The sequence below is a fragment of the Lonchura striata genome, chromosome 6 (assembly GCF_046129695.1).
Source record: "Lonchura striata isolate bLonStr1 chromosome 6, bLonStr1.mat, whole genome shotgun sequence".
Lineage (NCBI taxonomy): Eukaryota > Metazoa > Chordata > Aves > Passeriformes > Estrildidae > Lonchura > Lonchura striata.
The window spans coordinates 62,673,784-62,694,716 of NC_134608.1; the positions used below are offsets into that span (position 1 = coordinate 62,673,784).

The following is a 20,933-nucleotide window of genomic DNA, read 5'->3' on the forward strand; positions in this document are numbered from 1 at the left end:
TTATTTTTGTGCTGTTGAACACAGTTTTTTCTTTTCCATTCTCTTCATATTTAACATCCAGTAGGAATTATGCATACTTCGGTAAAATTTGATCTTCTGTTAATTAAACCCTTAATTAAAACTTAACTTCCTCCCTCCTTCCCCTTCTCCCATTCTCCCATTCTGCCCCCAAAAAATCAAGATTCCATGCTTCCTGAGCCTTTTGAATTACTGTACTTTAATTCATTGAGACTTGCATTGGGAATTAAATTTATGCTTTACAATAGGGATTTCTGAAAAAATGTTCCTTCCAAGAGGCTGAAATTCTACGTCAGCTGTATTCTTCATCGTTCCCAGACTTGTACCGCTTCAGCATTCAGTCTCTGCATTGCAAGACTGAGATGCTGGAAGCCTTTGTGATTATGCAGAGCATTAATATGCTGCAAGGCCTTATCCCACCTAAGGTAGGTCGTGTGAGTGTTTTTCCATATACTTAACATATTGCAGATAATTTTAAGTAACAAAGTTTTATGAAGAGAGATTCTTTGATGACTTAGAATGTCAAAGGAGATGCAGGTTAATAAGGAATGACTTCTGTTTCTTTAGAAAATAATAGCTGGGATGTGACCTCTTTCACAGTTTCTCATTTGGATTTGATGTTAAGCACTGGTTTACATTAAGCACATGGAGCATGGATTGACAGTTTTCCTTTTTTTACTTTTGGGTGATTTGTTATCAGTTTATATTGATTCTGTCTGATCATTGAAGATGTCTCTAAATTTATATGCAACTGAAGACTTCTAACCTCATGTTACTAATGATTATCAAGTAGAGTTTTCAGGCTGTTGAAAATTAAAACCTAACTCAATCCTTCAGGAGCAAGGTGGGGAACTGACTCCAAAATACTTGGAAAGGCTGTATATCTTCTCTCTCATGTGGAGCATAGGAGCATTGCTAGAGCTGGAGGACAGGTGCAAAATGGAATACTGGCTTCGAAAACATGCAACATTAAAGCTTGATCTTCCTTGTATCCCAGAAGCTAGTGAAGATACAATGTTTGACTATTATGTGGCATCTGATGGTTAGTAACTCAGCAAGGTGATATGGGGTAAAATTAAAAAGTTATTTTATAGTTGTGCTTTTTTTAAAGATAATTCAGAAGTATTTTATAGCTTACCATATTTTGTGTCCCTTAGCAAGTTTTGTTTTATGGCTATACTTTACTGGTGTTGTTGTGTTTAGCATTTTCCCTGTTTCCAGGGAAAAGTTAGAATGTGGATATATTGCTACAAAAGCTGCATGGACTTTGTGGTGAACATGTAATCCTTGTTGTTGTCATCATAATTTATGTAGAAAAGAGGAGTAAGCTTCTTAGATACAACTTGAGGGATTCTATGATTATATGATTCTATAAATTTTAGTCTGGATACACAGAGAGGGACTGCTGTATGTGAGACAGAAACATAGGCAGATGAGTGAACTGAGTGGAAAATAAAGGAATTGATGATGCCTAGTATTTCTAAAACATGAAATTAATTTCTTTCTTATTAGGTACATGGATGCACTGGAATACACACGTTGAAGAGTATGTATATCCCACTAGTGGTACCCCAGAGTATGACTCAATTCTTGTGCCTAATGTTGACAATGTGAGAATGGATTTCCTTATTGGAACCATAGCAAAACAGGGCAAGGTACTTTTTTTATAGTTCATATCAAAGCACTGCCAACAGAACACATGATAAAAGGTTTGGATTAGCAGTGAAATATTATGTTATTGAAAAGGAAGGACTTAATTTTTTTTTTTTTTTAAGATATAAGATGGTGTTTCCAGAAGCTACTTTCATGCAAATATACTTGAACTCTTGAATAGTCACTACTTCCAGACTTTTTTGTCTTGTTCTCACCCCTTCGTTCTGTAGTGGAAATAACTGTAATTATGTTGAGATCAGGTCAGAATGGAACCAATTTTTTCATGTACTGATGTGAGAGGGAGAAGCACATAGGTCAGGAGGCTCATATCTGACTCTGCTGATAGAACTCTGCAAGCATGGGGCAGTTACAGAATTCATGTAGCTTTAGGTTATGAAACCCTATTCTTCACCAAAACTGTGTCACATAAGCAATTGAAATTTCACAGATACTGAGTTTCTAGATGATTAAGCCCTTTTTCAAATAATTAACTCCTTTCCTTGTTAGTGTGACTGTACTGGATGACATGACCATTAACGGCAAATATTTTTAACTTGTCAGGCCTGCAAAAATCTATGAAACATTAACTATTTTACTTCTACATATATCTTGTGAAGAGTTCACTTTACATAATTTTTCTAGTTTATTTTCTGTTTAAAAGCTAAATGGGACTGTTGAGCCTTTGCCAAGACACACAGCTCTTGTTTCATCTTATTTCAATATTGTCTTTGTCTAGGCTGTCCTATTAATTGGTGAGCAAGGAACTGCGAAGACTGTTATAATCAAAGGTTTTATGTCAAAATATAACTCTGAAAGGCACATAACTAAGAGTTTGAATTTTTCATCTGCAACGACCCCGCTAATTTTTCAGGTATAGTACTGATTAATCTTCTCATACAAGATAGTTGGATTCAGAGAAGTCTGATAATTTGCCTGGAGGATGCTTCTGAAAGTGATTCTAAACAATAAAAAAGCACCTGTTCAAATGGTCCCAAGCGTTCTAATGCATGATTTAAGACTTCTGTAAAAAAATAGTTCCATTCAACTTTTTCAGGAGCTATTGAGCTGTTCTTGGACTTTTACAATAACATATCTATTATTGTCCTCATCATATTATGTTTTTGTGTCAAATGTGTCTGTTCTCACTAACTGGAAAGAGCTGTTGGATTTCATTAAACACCATGGGTGAAAGAAGTGCTACCCCCAACAATCTGTCATTAAAGGTGTGCTGTCTACAATTTAATGTCATTACAATTATTCATTAAAAAAGTGACACATGCAGTGCAGCTGCTCTGCATACAATTATGAATGCTTAAATTCCAAACTGTACTGCCTGTCCAAAATTTCTACCAAACTAATTTGAATTATTTCAGTGTCTTTAACCTCCTGGCAATGTAATTGTGGAATATTTTTAATGCAGTCTGGTATGCCATGCCAAAGCACTGTCTGCACTCTAAGTGCTGTCTATAAGCTTGATGAATCAGCTATCATCTGCTTGTATAGCATAGTAGAAACTACTAACATGTTATATAGTATGCAAACATGTAGTTTTGGTCTAAATTTCCTTAGGATTTTTTTCTTCTATTCATTGGGCTATAAACAAAAAGTAAAATATTTTTATAAAATAAATGTAGATTTAATTTGTGATAGGTGAGATTGTGATGATCAGGACATCTGAAATAGACGTACAAGACTAAGTCAATTCTCTGTTAACAATCTAGATCAAAACATTCTGTTATGACACATGCTTTAAAATTACTCTAGCTTCTTAAAATCTTGGTCTAACTGATGCTAATTTTGTAAGACTGAAACCTAAGCATAGTGTAAGATTGCAGATATTTAGATTTATACTGAAGAATAATTATGTATGGTTAAGTGAATTTTCACTTAGGATAGAGTAAATAAAAACTGGACCTTAAGAAGAACATAGAAATAGAAAGATGACAAGAAGAACAGTAGAGGCAGGTCTACCATTAGGCAAAATTTTCTCATCAAGTGTATTTATATATGTGAGTTTAATTAGAAATATATGCTTTTATGAAGTCCATTGATACCTGCTGGAAAGGTGTTCCAGAATTACATCTTCAATTTGATCTTTATTGCTAGCAATCATCAATTTTGCTGATAAATGAATAAAATGAAAAGTTTGAAACCTATTCAGATTTATGAAAGTGTTAGGCATGGTTGCCTACTGTAGACACCAGCCTAGTTCTGCATACCTTGAGATTTCAGACATTCTAGTTGAACTAGTGCAATTACCTCCAGCAAATGCCTGTCTAAACCTCACTTAGTAAAATTCTATGTAACAGAACCATCAATGCGTTTAGGTGATTGAATCGTGTATGAAATGAAATGCTCTTTGTAACTATGTTGCTAATTGCTTTTTAACAGCGTACAATAGAAAGTTATGTGGATAAGCACATGGGCACAACTTATGGTCCACCTGCAGGCAAAAAGATGACAGTCTTCATTGATGATGTGAACATGCCCATAATCAATGAATGGGGAGATCAGGTTAGTTTGTGGAAGAAGAGAAAAGAAGACAAAAGGTTTTCTTTGTTTTTATGCTACACTGTAAAACTGGCTTCTCAGTCATTCAGAATAGGGTGAACTTGATATGTAGTACTTTAATTTTAAACAGTCTTTTTAAAGAACCCATCTGCATTAATTTGTCAGGAATTAATTGAAAATAAATATGCTGACAGCAAGAAGAAGTTTGAGTGCTCCTTAGAATGTGCCTGTATAATTTTAATAATGGTTTTTAACAACACTCACAATTAAAAATAAGAAGTTTTTGGCACACAAATCGTGATAGCAAACTGACCTTGTGGGCAATAATTGAAATACTGTGAAATCTGAGAGGTAAGACGTGTCTTCTCTGCTTCAGACAAAATGGAAGTAATCTTTTTGTATATTGACAAAGTTATTCTGAAGCACATTGGTTTGGAAACTAATGTTAGAATTTCTATAGGTACATAGCTATAGGATGTATTCTCTGTGTGGTATTTTCATCTTGTCAAACAGAAATGTAGGGTATCCCTTTATAGCTAGAGAAAAGGATCTTGCATGCTTTTGTATGGAAGTAGTTCTATTATTTCAGCTTGAAAACCATGCTTGATATTGTTATATATCCAACTTAATACAAATATTTTGTATCATTTGCAACATGATGCATTTGGGCTTGATAGAAAAAAGATGCAAAGATGCATTAGTTTGGGCTTGACTAGAAAAACTGGAAATTTTGTTTTAAAAGACAGAAGTATTTCCAACAGCAATGGGAATCTTGCAGCATTCAAATGAGAGTAAATTGTTGTATGAATGATTAGTTCTAAATGGGGGTACCCTTCTAGTCCCATGATTTTTATCCTTCGATTTTATCAAATGTGCTTATTTGCGGTGCAGCTTTATCCTGAAGCAAATAAGCAGAAGTTTAGGGAACAAGATAGTGTTATACTCTTTCTTAGGTATTTCAAACATACTAAGTATGTTTTGCATTTAATTCACTTGTATCTATAACATTGTTTTTTATAAAACCTGGTTATTTTACAGGTCACTAATGAGATAGTTAGGCAACTGATGGAACAGAAAGGACTGTATAACCTGGAAAAACCTGGGGAATTTACCAACATCATGGACATTCAGTTTTTGGCTGCCATGATCCACCCTGGGGGAGGTCGCAATGATATTCCACAGAGGCTGAAGAGACAATTTTCAGTGTTCAACTGTACTCTGCCTTCCAATTCTTCCATTGACAAAATTTTTGGTAAAGGGAAATTAGCTTTATATCCATCTCATTTTTTAAAATAGTAGTTGATTTTCTCTTATCATTCTATTGGTACACATTATTGTTAAAATTGAGGCTTAGTTCCCCTCTGATTTGTTTACCAGCACATTTTACTTCAGTAATCATTCCCCACCTGCAATGTCATCAGTCTGTAAATTTTTCAGGTCCAGTCACGTCTCTGAAACTCATGGTATGCTCAGATTTAATAAGAATGACATGAAGGTATTGTTTTAGTGACAATGCTGGACAGTAGCTCAGGTGCTGCTGCTGCTAGGAATAAGTGACTAAAGACTAGACTTCCACAAAGAATGGGTCATACTGATTTCAGCAGGAGATTAATTATTTAAGGCCAGTGGAAACTATTTTGTGAGAAAAAGAATATTTTAATATGCTGTTAATTCAAAGCTAAATAACCACTGTATAAGTGGCAGAATGGTGTTAAGAATGGCTGAATCAAAATTTGAATATACACTAGAAAGCCATTTTAACAAATTTGGAAAGTTTTTTGGGATTGGAAAATAAAAGAAACAGAAGCTTCAGATAATCATTGCTCTTGGTGTTGCACTAACATGCCTTTGATTTGGTAATCTTTCTTTCCACAGGTGTAATTGGAGAAGGACACTACTGTAGTGAGCGGGGATTTTCAGATGATGTGAAGGAAACAGTAGCCAAACTGGTTCCATTGACACGCAGGCTGTGGCAGATTACCAAGCTAAAAATGTTGCCCACACCAGCCAAGTTTCATTATGTCTTCAACCTTCGAGACCTCTCGAGGATTTGGCAAGGAATGCTGAATGCTACATCGGAAGTGATCAGTGAACCGCAGGTAAGTGCAGCACATTAGTGACCTTATTATAATTAGTATAGAAATGGGGATGAGAGTATATCTTGGCATTTGAATTTGCTTTAAAAAAATGCAACCTTAGTGGGTTTTTTGAGGCAAAGGTGTTCCAGTCCAGCTTTTATAGCACCAACTGAAATGACAAGTTTGTTTCAAAGCAATGAAAAAACCCATTTATTTTGTCATAACAGTTTGCTTCTATCTGCTTTTCCTATTACTGACAAATGTTAGTTTCTTTGAAAGAAGTGAGAAAATAAGTGAGAAGCAATGAACTTACTTTAATACTTATATATTGATTAAAAAATTGAATAGTTCCTCGTCTCCATTAGTATCTTGAGACTTTCAGTCACTGCCTAATTTCTGTCTAACAAATGGTTTCTGGCTTATGTTTTAAAAAGAAGTAGTGACAAGTATTACTAGTACTTTTTTTTCATAATCCATCTTTCTTCCAGTAAAACACAATTTATCTTCTAATTGTTTTAAGGAAAAGTCATTTAGAATTTTAAGCTCTGAAACATTTAGGGCTGAAAAAGCAATGTTTATGGTAAATATGGAAAATTTGTTAAATATTTGGGTTATCTAATAGCTCCACGTACAATGTGCATCTCTGTTGAATAAGCTCCTGAACTCTATTGCATCTAAAATTTAAACTTCAGAATGGATTTTAATTTGTGCAGCAAAAACATGGAGCGCTTATGTATTGTATATACACACTCAATGTCTTTTGAAGTGTAAAAACCCAAATACTATAATACTATTGGTCAAAATACTATAATATAAATTTACATGTTAGTTCTGAGACTTGACATAGTATGCATCAATTGTACAAAGTGCTGCAGGCTGAACAAAATGTCTTCTAGATGTATCTGGAATTTTTTCTAGTATTGTAAGGTAATAGTATAGGATTAAAATCAGTGCTGCTGGTATTGACAGCCTGACAGGTTCTCCTTCTTCATCCTGTGACCAAATGGAGAGACTTTAAAGGTATATTGAATTTGGAGAAGGGATAATATAAACACTTAAACATTTTTTCTTTGTTTTCTCTAACTACTTTGGCTGTAGCATAGGGAGTGATATCTGTGTTTGGCATGAAATTCTTCTTGCCATAATGCTTATATTTTCACCCACCTTCTCCATAATGGCCAGTTAGAAAGGTGTTTTATCAATACATAAATATGTTAACTGGTATGAATATGGTTTCAGGGCTGAGGAAAAAAAAATCTTCATACACCTCATTTTGGAATGCTAGATTAAGACTTCTTCCATAATTAACTGAATATAATCTTAAATTGCTATTGGCCAGAATAAGAAGCTCAAGGTATCTCTTCTGAAGAACCCCCTCAAATACTATTTCTTTTCTAATGTTAATGTTATTTTAAAATTAAGAAATGAAAGTAAAGCTTTAAAGTTGGTTTAGTTTTTTTGCAAACCAAATGAGGTCCTCAGTACAAGAGAGACATAGAACTCCTGGATCATGTCCAGCAGAGAGCTACAAAGACAGTTAAGGGACTGGGGCACCTCTGGGGACTGAGGGAGCTGGGTCTCTTCAGCCTCAAAATGAGAAGACTGAGGGGAGACCTCATCGAAGTCTGACAGCATCTAAAGGGAGACCATCAGGAGGACAGAGCCAGGCTCTGCTCAGTGGTGCCAAGCAATGGGACAAGAGCCAGAAACTGATTCACATCTGAACATGAGGAAGAACTTCTTTACTGGGAGGGCGATGGAGCCCTGGAACAGGTTGCCCAGGGAGGTTGTGGAGTCTCCTTCACTGGAGATATTCAAGAACCATCTGGATGCAATTCTGTGCCATGTGCTCTAGGATGACCCTGCTTGAGCAGGGAGGATAATCCACTGCGGTCCCTTCCAAAATGCCCCATTTTCCTTTTGTGATTCTGTGAAATGCCCCCCACCTTTTTTTTCTTTTTTTTTCTTTTTTTTTTTTTTTTTTTTTTGTTACATAGGTGCTGATAAAACTGTGGAAGCATGAATGCAAATGTGTTATTGCTGATCGTTTCACAACCTCAGAGGATGTTAATTGGTTTCATACAGCTGTGGCCAAACTCATTGAGGAGGAATTTGAAGATCCAAAAGCTTTGCTGAATCATGAAATAGATGCATTCTTTGTTGACTTCTTAAGGGATGCACCTGCAAGAATGGGTAAAGATTGACTAATAATCATGGAAATTACAAGAATAGGCAAGGGGATATGATAATCATAGATATTAAGAAAAATATGTTGCAAAATCTCATACTAAGTATATGCATCCAAAGTGTCTGTTTTGTTCAGTGTCTTTGAAGGTATTCTACGTTACCAGCTGTGGCACATTTTTATCATAATGGGATTTCTAAGTCTGTATTGATATTCAGGTCGCCTGTGTAGGAGAGCTTTGCTTTCATTTAAATTGGTGTGGCAGAAAGAACCGCCAAATAATCTTTACGAATCTTTATTCCAAAATGATAAAGGAAATGTGTTATAAATAACTTGAAATGGTGGTGTTGCAGTACTAGATAAAGGATAGCAATGTAAGTAACATGCCCTAGAAATCTGATAAAAAATTACTGTCTCTGGGCTAATCCAATAGTCTTTAGGAAATAACTGTTACATGATTTTGTAACAAATTACTATTAATTCAAATTGTCCTGAATACTAGTTACACCTCTTAAAAAACCCATTTGACTTTTAGCAATTCCTTTTTGTCTTTCAAACAAAAACAGGGTGACACTGACCTCACTAATTGACCTGGGAATATTTATCAATTGTTGCAAAAGAATAGAAAACATTTGTTTGTGTTTAGGGGAAGGCCATTGGATAATTCTCTTTGTTGGTATCACTGCAATGATGGAGAGTGGAGGCAATAAGAGACTGGCATGAATGGCCAATGCTATTTGAACCTTTCCTTGAACAATTGAAGTAGACAAAAGGCAGTGACAAAAGGGAATAAAGGATAAGATATATTTCATTGGGAGGAATAAAAGAGAAGTAAAAGTAAACTGATGTAAGAAAGGAAATAACTTGCTAATTTTTATCAGTATAAAGATGACTGAAAAGTAAGTCAGAATGCATACTGTGAGGATGAAGAGTGATCTTTAATATGAAAATTTAAGTCCACACTAGAAGTCATCATATTGAACTGAAAAAGAAATATAAAACAATAAATGTATTTCTCAAAAGTATTTGCCTTCTTGGTGACAGATTAAATGTATCTGTCCTGTAATATGCCTCTTAACATGAAACTTCATCTAAATAGAAAGCAGGAGACTCTCATATAGAAAGACTGTATTTGGCCCTCAATAGATTTTGGGACCTAACCTAAATCCTGAGCCTTGAGAACCCACTTTCTGTTTTTGACTTTGAATGAAAAGAATAACAAGTGTAATTTTGTTTTATTTGTCCTTAAAATGGCATTTTGTATTTCCCATTATGATGCAAGTGTGAGAGCAGGACCTTGATTTCTGAGCTCTTAAATACATAAAGAATGATGTCCAACATTGACTTCAGAGCCCTATGCTCAAATTAGTAGTATGTTTACTGGTATTACATAATCTTTTTGTCTCTGGGTTGTAAAAGCACAGTATGTTTGTCCCTGAGAGAAATACATGATGATTTAAATCTTGGTCTGCTTTTCGATCTTAGCTTCAAAGGAATTGTTAGTGGTGCTAGTGATCTCAAGACCCTTCATCTATTCAAAGGTGTTTTTATCAGTTGGTTTTGTCATTGCTATTTAGTACTTGTGATTATGAAACTTGAGACTGAGCAAGATTTAAAATAATACATTTTGCTAGCTGCCTCTCTAAATAGTGGAAGAGTCTGCCTTTTCTTAGGTTTTGTACTTGATTACACTGTCCTTGGACATTAATAATAAAACTGTAGGAACAGAATTAAGATGATATATTTATTTTAAATGTTTCAAAACTGTAAAAGAATCACTGCAGTTTAACTCTTTGATGTATTTCTTTATTAGTTTCTTAGCTCCTAATTTGTTTAAATGTCTTATTCAACTTGTAAGAAATTTATTTTCACCTGGAATACTCCTTTTGTTTAACCAGTGCTTTTACAGGTTAAAATAAGAAGTAAATTGATTTAATTAGGTTTTAATCTAGAGATGTGTTCATATGCAGAAGCAATATAGAGCTAAAAATTCTGAAACTAAGGTGACTTCAAGCTAACAAAATATGCAACACAAAGGACAGCTGAAAGAGAATTAGTAATATATTGAGAGAGTAGGTTCTGTGGCAAAATGTGAGTTTCTTAAACTATGTTTTTAAATATGTATTTTTGGGTTTTAGTTTCATTATTGTTTTTCTGTTGTTTTTTCCTTTGAAACTGCATGAGCATTAGAATGGTGCAATGGAAAGGAAATAGAGAAAAAATTTGAAACAAGAAAAAAGTTACTGACACTATTCTAAATACAGTAGAGTTTATCTGGGGGTTGGAGTTTTTTCCCCATCTTTCTATTCCTAACCTTCACACTAGCTAGTAGTGCTTTACTAAGCCTTAGGGAAATACTTATTTTACTGGGATGACTTATTTAATTGATTTTAATTCTACTAATTAGAGATAATTTTCTGAATTATATATTTCTTCAGCAAGTTTGGAGAGGCTTAGCAAAACTGATTGATCTAGGATAACTGGAAAAATACATCCTGTAGCATATACAGATCATGAAATCCTGAAACTAACTGAGCTAAACGTATGTAAATAAGAACAAACTTGTACTAGTATTATTTTTGAGGAGATCCAAACCAGCAACCAAAACCCCCCTGTTGTATGCCTGCTGGCACTGTTTCAATGAGTTTTGTCAGTCGTTTATTAATGACATATGGTCTGGATGAGAAGTGAAATGGATTGAAAATTGCTGAATGGTCAAGCCCAGACAGTGTTGATCAGGTTCAAAGTTTAATTGGAGACCAGTAACTAACTAATGGTGTATCCCAGGGGACAGCACAGAGTCCAGTTATCCCAGTTATCCTCAACATTGTCATTAGTAGTCTGGGTGATGGGGCAGAATGCACCCTCAAGCCAGTTCCCAGATGAAACAAAACTAGGAGGAGTGGTTGATATGCCAGAGGTTGTGCTGGCTCCCAGATGGACCTTAATTGGAACTCCATAAGGTTCAACAAAGGGAAGAGAAAAGTCCTAGACCTGGGGAGGAAAGGTCCTACACACCAGTATACACTGGTGGTCACCCATCTGCAAGTCAGCTTTGGAGAAATGGACCTGGAGGTGCTGGTTGACACCAGTCTGAACATGAGCCAGTAGTGTACCCTTGCAGGAAGAAAAAACTAGTGACATCCTGAGCTGCATTAGAAGAAATGTAGCCAGCAGGCCAAGGGAGGTGGTCCTTTCCCTTTTTCAGCACTTGGAGTGCTGTGTCTGAGTCTGGGCTCCCCAATACAAGAAAGACATAGATATAGTGGATAAAATCTGTCTAAGAACGTGAACATCAGTAATTTTTTTTTTTTTTTTTTACTGTGACAGTCTGGTGGAGGTTGTCTAAAAATGTTGTGGAATCTGTCTTTGGAGGTATTCGTAAGATTTGTGAGCATGATCTTTGGGCTTTGGGAACCAGCTCTAGGTGGTTCAAGGCCCATCTTGAGCAAGGGGTTGGACAAAATGACCTTCAGAGTTCCCTGCTGATCTCAACTTTTCTGTAATTTTATTTGCTGTAAGAATTCTTATTAATGAGGGCATGTCACCTTTCAGCTGGGTATGACACTTTCAGCATGATTAAGGCTATGAATGAGGCAGCAGCACTGTTACCTCCTTTCTTTGAGAGTTGACTTGTGCCTTTCATATCACCTAAGGAAACAAATGTATGCTAATTCAGAGTGAATATATTTTTTTGTTGTGGCAGTTAGTAATTTCAAGAGTATGTTTTTTCTAGTGCAATTATTTAATCCATTTAGACTGTTTTTCTTTTACAGAAAAATTATTTGCAATTTTTAACTTCAGTATTTATTTAGCTTCATTCTCTAGTTCTACTTTTTTCCATAGCACTTAAACAAGTATCATTTTTCATCATTCAAGTTTCAGATAAAAAGAAAGAAGACAATTATTTTTTTTTCTCATTTTATCTTTAAAAATTGTGTTGCTGAAATTAACATATCTTACAGGCAGTGTGTATTCAGCACTCTCATATGTACATCTAACATATAATATTATGTATAATAAATCTGTTTCTGGGTGGTGAAACTTCTAGATATCTTCACTTACTTACCCCCTCATTGAACCTTTGTCAATTATTTAAACTGCTAAGGTTTTATTGCTTGCTTTTTGTTCTAGATGAGAAACCAGAGGAAGATAATTTAGATATTCCCAAAGTCTATGAACCAATCTCCTCATTTCATCAGCTACGGAATCGTTTAAATAATTTTTTACAAACATACAATGAGAACGTTCGCGGTACTGGAATGGACATGGTTTTCTTTGAGGATGCTATGGTTCATTTAGTCAAGGTACAGTCTTGCTGGATTGCCATTTGTTGTTGTTCACTTGCCTACATCTCCTTTGAGTAGAGGTATGCATGAATCAAGGTAAATTACTTCTGAAACTGCAGCAACTAAATATTTGATCTGTCATACTTTGACTATGTACTAAAATCTATTAAAAACTTTTCAGAAAATGCACCACATGGAACTATTCTTTTATACCTATCTTTTGTGTTTGGTGGTATCATGGTGCTAGCTATTCAAATTCTATTTCAACCTTCCTTCTTCTTAATTCTTCTGGGAACCCTTCCTGTCTTGGGAATGAGTCAAATTAAATTCAGGTTAAGACATAATTGGTTGCTTCTGAAGGAGTACGCACAGCAGAGTACAAATTAATGCAGTCCAAAATTCTTTTGTAGATCCACAGTATGCTCACTCATTTTAAAGTTCTTTTGAATATGGATTGAAGCTGACCATAACATTGAGCACAGCATAGCTTGATATGATTGTTCACACAGAACAGGCCTCATACAAAGGAGAGCCTTTTTTTTTTTAAACACTAGAACCCCTATTGTCTAAGTTGAATACCGAGGTTTTCGGTATTTTAAAAATGATGAAGAACTAAATATGTAATTGCATCATCCTCACAAATACAATATTGAATATCAAAACAATTTAAATTTAATTATAATTGAAAAACACATTGCATCTGCAGTTTTTAAAAATTTTGGTGAATTCTTGTTATTTCACAAAATTAGTCTTTTTCTTTCTAAGTTCACTGCAAAATTAATTATGTGCTGCTCTGGATTTCTTTAGGAGAATTATAAATAATCATCACACTTCCCAATCAGTTTTTCATTTATTTCCAGGAAAAACTATAGAAGTTTTGGATGTAATAATTTTTTTTCACTGAACAGCCACCTGTCATCAGGAATATCTTCTTTGGGTAGCTAAATGAGAAATACCTGAAATATTTTATTAGTATTTTCTTGGATAAAATGATAATTTTATACTTCATATAAAATGCTTTGCTTGGATAAAAAGTGTTTCTATGATTCTAAATTCTATTAAGCAGGAACAACAGTGTAGACCTGAGACAGCTTCAAAGAGAAAGTGAGATAGGCACAGTTGAAGTAATGCCTAATCTGAGCTGACGTAATATGACTTGAATGAGTGAAAGCTGAGTGATATCTTAAATAGAGGACAAAGTTGCCAATTAACAGCTTGTGAGCCTCTGCCTGGAACAGATCTAATAGCCACTATTGAAATGTTCAGTGATATTGCAAGGGCCTTGTGCAAATTAAGTTTTCTTTCTCTGGTTAAATAATAAAGCTTAGAGTAAACCGTCATAATTTATTTTATCTTTCTTATGAAACATTAACCTATGGAAAATAATAAATACATTACATTCAACATGTAAAATAAATAGGTTTAAAATTAGGGAAAATTGACATGACTATTTTTAATAGCTTAGAGAGAAGTCACTTAGAGGAAGGGCAAGTAAATAAGTGCCCAGAGTTGTTTATTGACATGTTGGAATTCTGGAGTCATCAAAGAACTGTTCAAGATAATAAAGAGAACGAAAGCCAATCCCATGCATCATTGCTTATATGGAGGAGACCAGCTGCTAACCAGCTGCCTGGTATTATTGTGTCTTTGAGAGGGAATTGGCTCTGTGCTGCTCTGGATATTAATGTAGGCTCTTCTGGGTACAATGAAGGTCTGTCCACTTGCAACTGATGTGCTGTCATGTTTCATGGCATTGTTTTTTGGCTGTGGGCAGTAGGACAAATGCTGTATTCAGTTCACTTTTAATGCTGATTTTTTTTTTTTTTTTTCTCTAAATTCTAAAGGGTCTGTTTATTTACACTGCACAGTCCTGAACTGAAGGGAAATGTGAAGAAGTAGGAAGCTACTGCCTTTTGATTTAAAAGATAAATGATGAAGTGGGAAAGGAATGTAGATCTAATTGGGAAATGTTTCACTAAGATCAAATATTCATACTTGATACTGTGCATATTTTCAGTCAAGTAAATGAGAAGCATAACAAATTTCATCATAAAGGCAGTATTATTACCTGCTGCAGAGAATAGTGAAGACTCTGTCCCAGATTTAACATGCTTGGGACATGTGTTTTGGGTCACAACGAAAGGACCTGGTGAGATGAGTCTTACCAAGGTTATCCAGAGGTCATGGTATTCCCTCAAGCTGTGATAGCACATTACCAAGAAATTACAGTTGAGATTTACTTGTACTTTGTGGGACATGTAATTCTACTTATAACTGAACATACACAGCGATGGAATCAAATGGTTGCTATAATATTTGACAGGTCAACAGTAAATATTGCAAAGTACAAATGTTCACAGAATATATTCATAGTAATATAGAATCCCTTAATCAAACCTTAAAATTTTCATTTGTTCTTATTATCTAATATAACTTTATTAATGGGGTAGCATGGAATTTTTGGATGTGTGACTCTTACATGTTGTAGCAATAAATGACTGGTATATTACACAGATTTCTCGTGTGATTCGCACTCCTCGTGGACATGCTCTCTTAGTTGGAGTTGGTGGCTCAGGAAAGCAGAGCTTGACAAGACTGACTTCCTTCATAGCTGGGTATGACACTTTCCAGATAATGTTGACAAGGTGAGAATTATCTGAAATTTAACTAAAAAAGTACTTTGTGTTTTAAGTTTTCCTATAGATAAAACAGTCTCACATTCTGTGCTTAACATAGTCTGATCACCGTCACATAGAGTGGAAGGACATTAAAATCCTTTGAAACTTACTAGATTTGCTTGATTTTCTAAAATAATTGTGAATTTTTACTACATTTGGAGTAGGAAATTATTTTGTGTCTTTCACAGAAGAAGAGAGAATATTAGCGGTGTCAAGTTATCTTTGAGTCTTTACACACAGTACATTAAATGGTACTGAAAATATATTTAGGTGGTTATCTATCCAAAAGGTCTTTATGAATTAATCTTGCAATATTTGAAATGCTGTAATCTGAGGATGTTGAATCTTTTTCCCGACCCTCTAATTTGGTAGATCTTACATATATACCAGTATTTTGACAACCTTTTCCAAGTACATTTTTGCCTTATTTCGTATTGTTCAACCCAATGTGGTTTCTTTTGAAATCGCTCACAAAAGATAAAAAATAAATTATAAATCCTTCTCTGAATGCCTCAGAATGAATACCTATCCAATTGTCTGTAGTACAGGTCAATTTTGGCACTCAAGATGTCATTTTAGAAAAGTGAATTTATTGTATATCTTTTGCAGGTGTGTTGGCTGCAGAAGAAATTTTAGGTTCACATGTGGCAATGTTCCTTGGTATGGGTCTCATCAGAGGATCTATCTGATATAAGCACCTTTTTGCCATAAGTTGATTAGCATAAGACATTGTTTCTAACTTAAATTTGCTTGGTTTTTTTTACCCTTTTGGTCAGAAGACTTTTTTCAAGTGAGATGAGTATTTGTTAAACTTTTTTTTTAGATCATACAACACTTTAAACTTGATGGAAGATCTGAAACTCTTATACAGAACAGCAGGACTGCAAGGCAAAGGCACCTGTTTTCTTTTTACAGACAATGAGATCAAAGATGAGTCTTTCTTAGAATACTTGAACAATGTTTTGTCATCAGGGGAGGTAAGATGATCAATTTTCTGCTTTTTAAAATTCATAATTTTGAGGTAAAATAACATAATTTATTTGAAAATTTTGTTATAGGTTGAAGAGTACACTTCCAAAAACTAGAACTCAAGTGCTTTTTGTAGTTAGATTATTATTAAAAATGAATGCAGTCTACAAAATCTACAAAATCCTAGGTCAGACCAAGAGAAGCTATCTCAAGGGACATGAGAACACCTTTAAGAAAAATAAAATTGAGACTTGAGAAATATTACTGATGTTTTAAAAAGTTGTCTGTTAAATTTACTACTAGTGTACAGTTAGTTTTTATATGGTAAATTTATGTCCAGAATTGATGGATTTTACTGATTTTATTTACTTATTTATTATTTCAGGGTTATGTTTCAGAGTAATTACTACTAGTTATTAGAATATAAAGATAAGGAAGGAAAGCTATTGGAGGATGGGATTTAAAATTTACAGCAAGTTACATTTTAGTCTATTTAATGGAATAACTTCATTAAAACTTCTTGTTAAAGAAGCTGGGGGGTACTAATAACTTCAGTGCCTGAGATTTATGTCCCTTCCTACAATAATGTGCATTAAAAGAACCTCATGCTGTATCCTTTATTTTGGATCATCTCAAGAAGCATGAAAAAATCTTCCTTCTTCCCAAAGGTGTCAAACTTATTTGCACGTGATGAGGTAGATGAGATCATTAGTGACCTCATTCCCTCCTTCAAAAAGGAGCATCCACGAAGACCTCCAACCAGTGAAGCTCTGTATGACTATTTCATGGCCAGAGTCCATCAGAACCTTCACGTAGTTCTTTGCTTTTCACCAGTAGGTGAAAAATTCCGAAATAGGGCCCTGAAGTTCCCTGCTCTCATTTCTGGATGCACTATAGATTGGTTCAGCCGATGGCCTAAGGATGCTCTGGTGGCAGGTATGTACAGGTTTTTTCTTTGCAGACACATACTTTTTTTATCAGTGGTCATTTAGCTGTTTTAATTGTGTTGAATTTTAGCAAAAAAAATCCTTGATTCTAATATTTGATGTAGACATTTTCTTCTTTAAAGACTGTTTTATTAAGCTGTTGAAATATTTCTAACAGAGGAACGGTTTTGAACACAGTTTAAAGAAAAATTCCCCATGAAGATGTCTTAAAAGTATTTGTAAATAAGGCAAATAAACTAAAGAAAGATATTATTTATGAATATGTCTCTGATAGGGCATACAGAGGAATGCTGTGATTACCCAGTCCTTTGTAGGTAGCAGCTAGGTTCAGCATGAAAAAGCAGTTGCACACTTTGGAGATGAAGAATGACAGATTCTTGGCTGTACTTTTTACTGACAAGTGTGGAATAATATTCAGAATCTGACTGTGAGGAGTAAAGAAGACTGAGTTTTCAGGAGCTGGGTGAAAGCTAAGATACTTCATGCTGACTTGTTTTATAATGACTTGTTTATAAGCTAAGATGTTTTTGTAAATATTTACTAACATTTAGGCTTTCTTTCTTTCCTAAGTGTCTGAACACTTCTTGTCCTCATTTGATATGGACTGCACTGCTGATACAAAGATGGAAATTGTGCAGTGTATGGGCTCATTCCAGGATGGAGTGGCAGAAAAATGTTCTGATTACTTTCAAAGATACAGACATTCTACACATGTGACTCCCAAATCCTACCTGACTTTTATTCAGGGATATAAAACCACCTACAAAGAAAAGCATGCTGAAGTCCAAATATTATCAAACAGGTAGACTACTCAGGTTACTTCTGTTTTTCTGTAGTTTTCTTCCCTAGGTAGCATATTCTGATATGCTGCATTTCAGTGCATGGCTTGTCTTCTCACACAGAAAAAAAAAAAAAAAAAGTATTTTTAATTCCTAAAATTATGTGAAGGTGTAACTTATTCAAATATTGTAGTTGCTCTTGTCATATAAGATAGACTACATATATTTGGGGGGGGCAGGGGGGAAGAGTAGTGATGCATGAAAAATAGAGGTAGAGGGAATATGAGGTGAATATAAAGGATAACCGTATGTTTTTAAAGAGTAAAAGAAGGCATGCACATGTAATTTATACTATATTGATAATAGCATTTAATTTGTCAGGTGGCAAATTTTGTTTCCTAACGGGACACTTGTAACCTCCTGTTATGAATATGTAAGGAATGTCCTAAATGGTTTTGTGAGCACAGAGCCTTACTTAGACTCCTGAGCTTTTTAATTGTGCATTTTTAAGGTGGTTTTAATATACTTATTTCTATTTTCAGATGCCTTATTAAAGTAATGATATCTATTTGCTGATATATCTTCATGTCAGGAGCACCCAACTGTAATGTAAAATTAGCAATCAGTGCATCAGCTGGTATCACCCTTAAGAAAAACTGCCTTTCAGTTTTGAAAGATTGTCAAAAAGAACTGGAAACCTTAAAGAAAGGCTTAAATTTGTTTATTTGGCTTTGAAACATTCTTTGTCTTCAAAGCCAAATTGAGTTTGAAACCTGTAGTTATGTTAGGGGTGAAGACTTGTACAACAGAAGGGTGTTGTCCTGTGTTCTACCTTCAGATTTACCAAGTTAGTTCACCGAGTCCAATTTCTTCCACTTAAACTTATTTGCACTGTCTCAATTTGTCAGTGGTTACACTTTGTTCTCCTGTATTTGTTCAGCTGTCCAAGTACTGCATAGCCTTCGCAACAGCAGTCTCTCTAGAGGCCTTTTAAGCTGTCTGAAAGGTCCCAGGTGAAGAATTTCTGATAGAAAAAAAGCACTGTTGAAGGGACATTTTAATGCTGAATCAGAGAAGTTTTATCTCAATACTATTTATCTTTTCCTCTCTTTTGTTTGATCTTGGTTTCTTTTCAGTTTCCATTTCAAATAAGAAATATTGATTGGTTATAATTTTCAGAATTTTGGTGATCAGAAAATGCTTTCTGCTGTATGGAACTCAGTTCTTGATTATTGGCTCAAGAGGGACAGTGAGTGACATTTCTAGAATAACACATAGGATTTTTATGCAATGATAAAGGCATACTGTTTGATCAGAAGCGGGTAAAATTTCAAGCCACAAACTTATGTATATAATGTACTTTATTGTCCACTTTATTGATCCTGAAGATATCAGAAATGTAGAATTCCTGTCCAAGTTTTATTTTTGGTGTAAAACATAACTTGCAATTGTTCATTCTGATTGATACGATTTTTTCTATATAAGGAAAGTAGAGTGTAAATTACATAGTGAATGAGATGCTTTTTATTTTGTTTTTTAACTTCAGAATAAATACTGGTCTGGAAAAATTGAAAGAGGCCTCTGAGTCAGTGGCTGCTCTAAGCAGAGAACTGGAGGTAAAAGAAAAGGAACTTCAAATTGCCAATGAAAAATCTGACATGGTATGTACAGGCTTCAAAGTGTATTGCTGTTTGATTTTTTTCTCCTTTTATTTATTCTATTTTGAAAAGATGAATCAGTTAAAATGAAGTTAATTGTTGGAAAGAAAGAATCTTAGAGAAAATGATGTTATTTGAGTTTTCTGAAATTGGAGAGATATGATTTTACAACAAAAACTTTTAACTACGGCATGTGGGTTTTCTTACATTCTAGGTATTGAAAGAAGTTACTGTAAAAACACAGGCTGCTGAGAATGTGAAGGGTGATGTTCAGAAAGTGAAAGACAAAGCCCAAGCTATTGTAGACAGTATCACAGTTGACAAAGCCATTGCTGAAGAGAAGTTGGAAGCTGCCAAACCTGCTTTGGAAGAGGCAGAGGCAGCCTTACAGGTTAGTACTTGGACCATGTATAACATATCCACTAAGAAGGTGGATGTCTGAAATTCAAAACTGCAGGTGCATTGCATAACTCTTCACTTGATAGAAAATAAATATATGTATTTTGAGGCTTTTTAGTTTCAGTTTTGTTTTTCTTTTTTCACATGAGTACCAATCCCAAAATAGTCCCTTTTCAGAGAAGGGCAATTTTTAACTTTCTTTGAAACTGTAATTGAATATAGCATGTGCCACAGATCTAGTAACTGAAAACTGATACTATCATTAAACAGTATGTGTTCCATGAGTGAAGTGCTATCCATGTAAAATCAGTTGTAATTCCATCCAAATCCAAACCTTCTATTTTAAGTTTTCACTAAGAAATTGCATTTTTAATAAGTTTTCTGCTCTACTATTTTCTGTCTTTTAAAAAATACATTTTCTTAGGGGTTGTAGCATTATCAAAACTTCATTTCCTTCACCATACTTTTCTTGTATAGCTTTTTTAATAGAATGTCCATATATTTAAGATAAAAAAATAATATTTGTTGATCTTGCATAATATTTATCTTTGTCTGCTCAGCTGACTTTATAGGAGGATGTGCCTCAAGACATTTTACTGTGAGCAGTACTAGTGGAATCTGAAATACACCTGTTAGATGCTAGCAAGGAGCTCACATCTCAAGAAACAGAAAAGTATGAAGTAAAAACCTGAAAGATAGACAAACCTCAAAGGGTTTTATGTAGATTTGCTGGAAATTATACCTATCCATTTGAGAGGCTGGTTGTGAT

At 34.6% G+C, this 20,933-nt stretch overlaps 1 protein-coding gene across 1 annotated transcript in view; it reads left to right on the plus strand.

Annotated features, from left to right (window-relative positions):
- The window catches only part of LOC110481007 (dynein axonemal heavy chain 5), a 141,753-nt gene that overhangs the window by 84,786 nt on the left and 36,034 nt on the right, over window positions 1-20,933 (plus strand). The window contains exons 44-58 of the mRNA XM_077784406.1: window positions 267-443; window positions 856-1,060; window positions 1,531-1,673; window positions 2,408-2,542; window positions 4,063-4,185; window positions 5,221-5,434; window positions 6,058-6,281; window positions 8,258-8,453; window positions 12,580-12,752; window positions 15,249-15,379; window positions 16,236-16,389; window positions 17,050-17,317; window positions 17,899-18,130; window positions 19,654-19,768; window positions 19,980-20,156. Coding sequence (XP_077640532.1) covers window positions 267-443; window positions 856-1,060; window positions 1,531-1,673; window positions 2,408-2,542; window positions 4,063-4,185; window positions 5,221-5,434; window positions 6,058-6,281; window positions 8,258-8,453; window positions 12,580-12,752; window positions 15,249-15,379; window positions 16,236-16,389; window positions 17,050-17,317; window positions 17,899-18,130; window positions 19,654-19,768; window positions 19,980-20,156 — 2,667 coding nt within the window. The remainder of the gene's footprint in view (window positions 1-266; window positions 444-855; window positions 1,061-1,530; window positions 1,674-2,407; window positions 2,543-4,062; window positions 4,186-5,220; window positions 5,435-6,057; window positions 6,282-8,257; window positions 8,454-12,579; window positions 12,753-15,248; window positions 15,380-16,235; window positions 16,390-17,049; window positions 17,318-17,898; window positions 18,131-19,653; window positions 19,769-19,979; window positions 20,157-20,933) is intronic.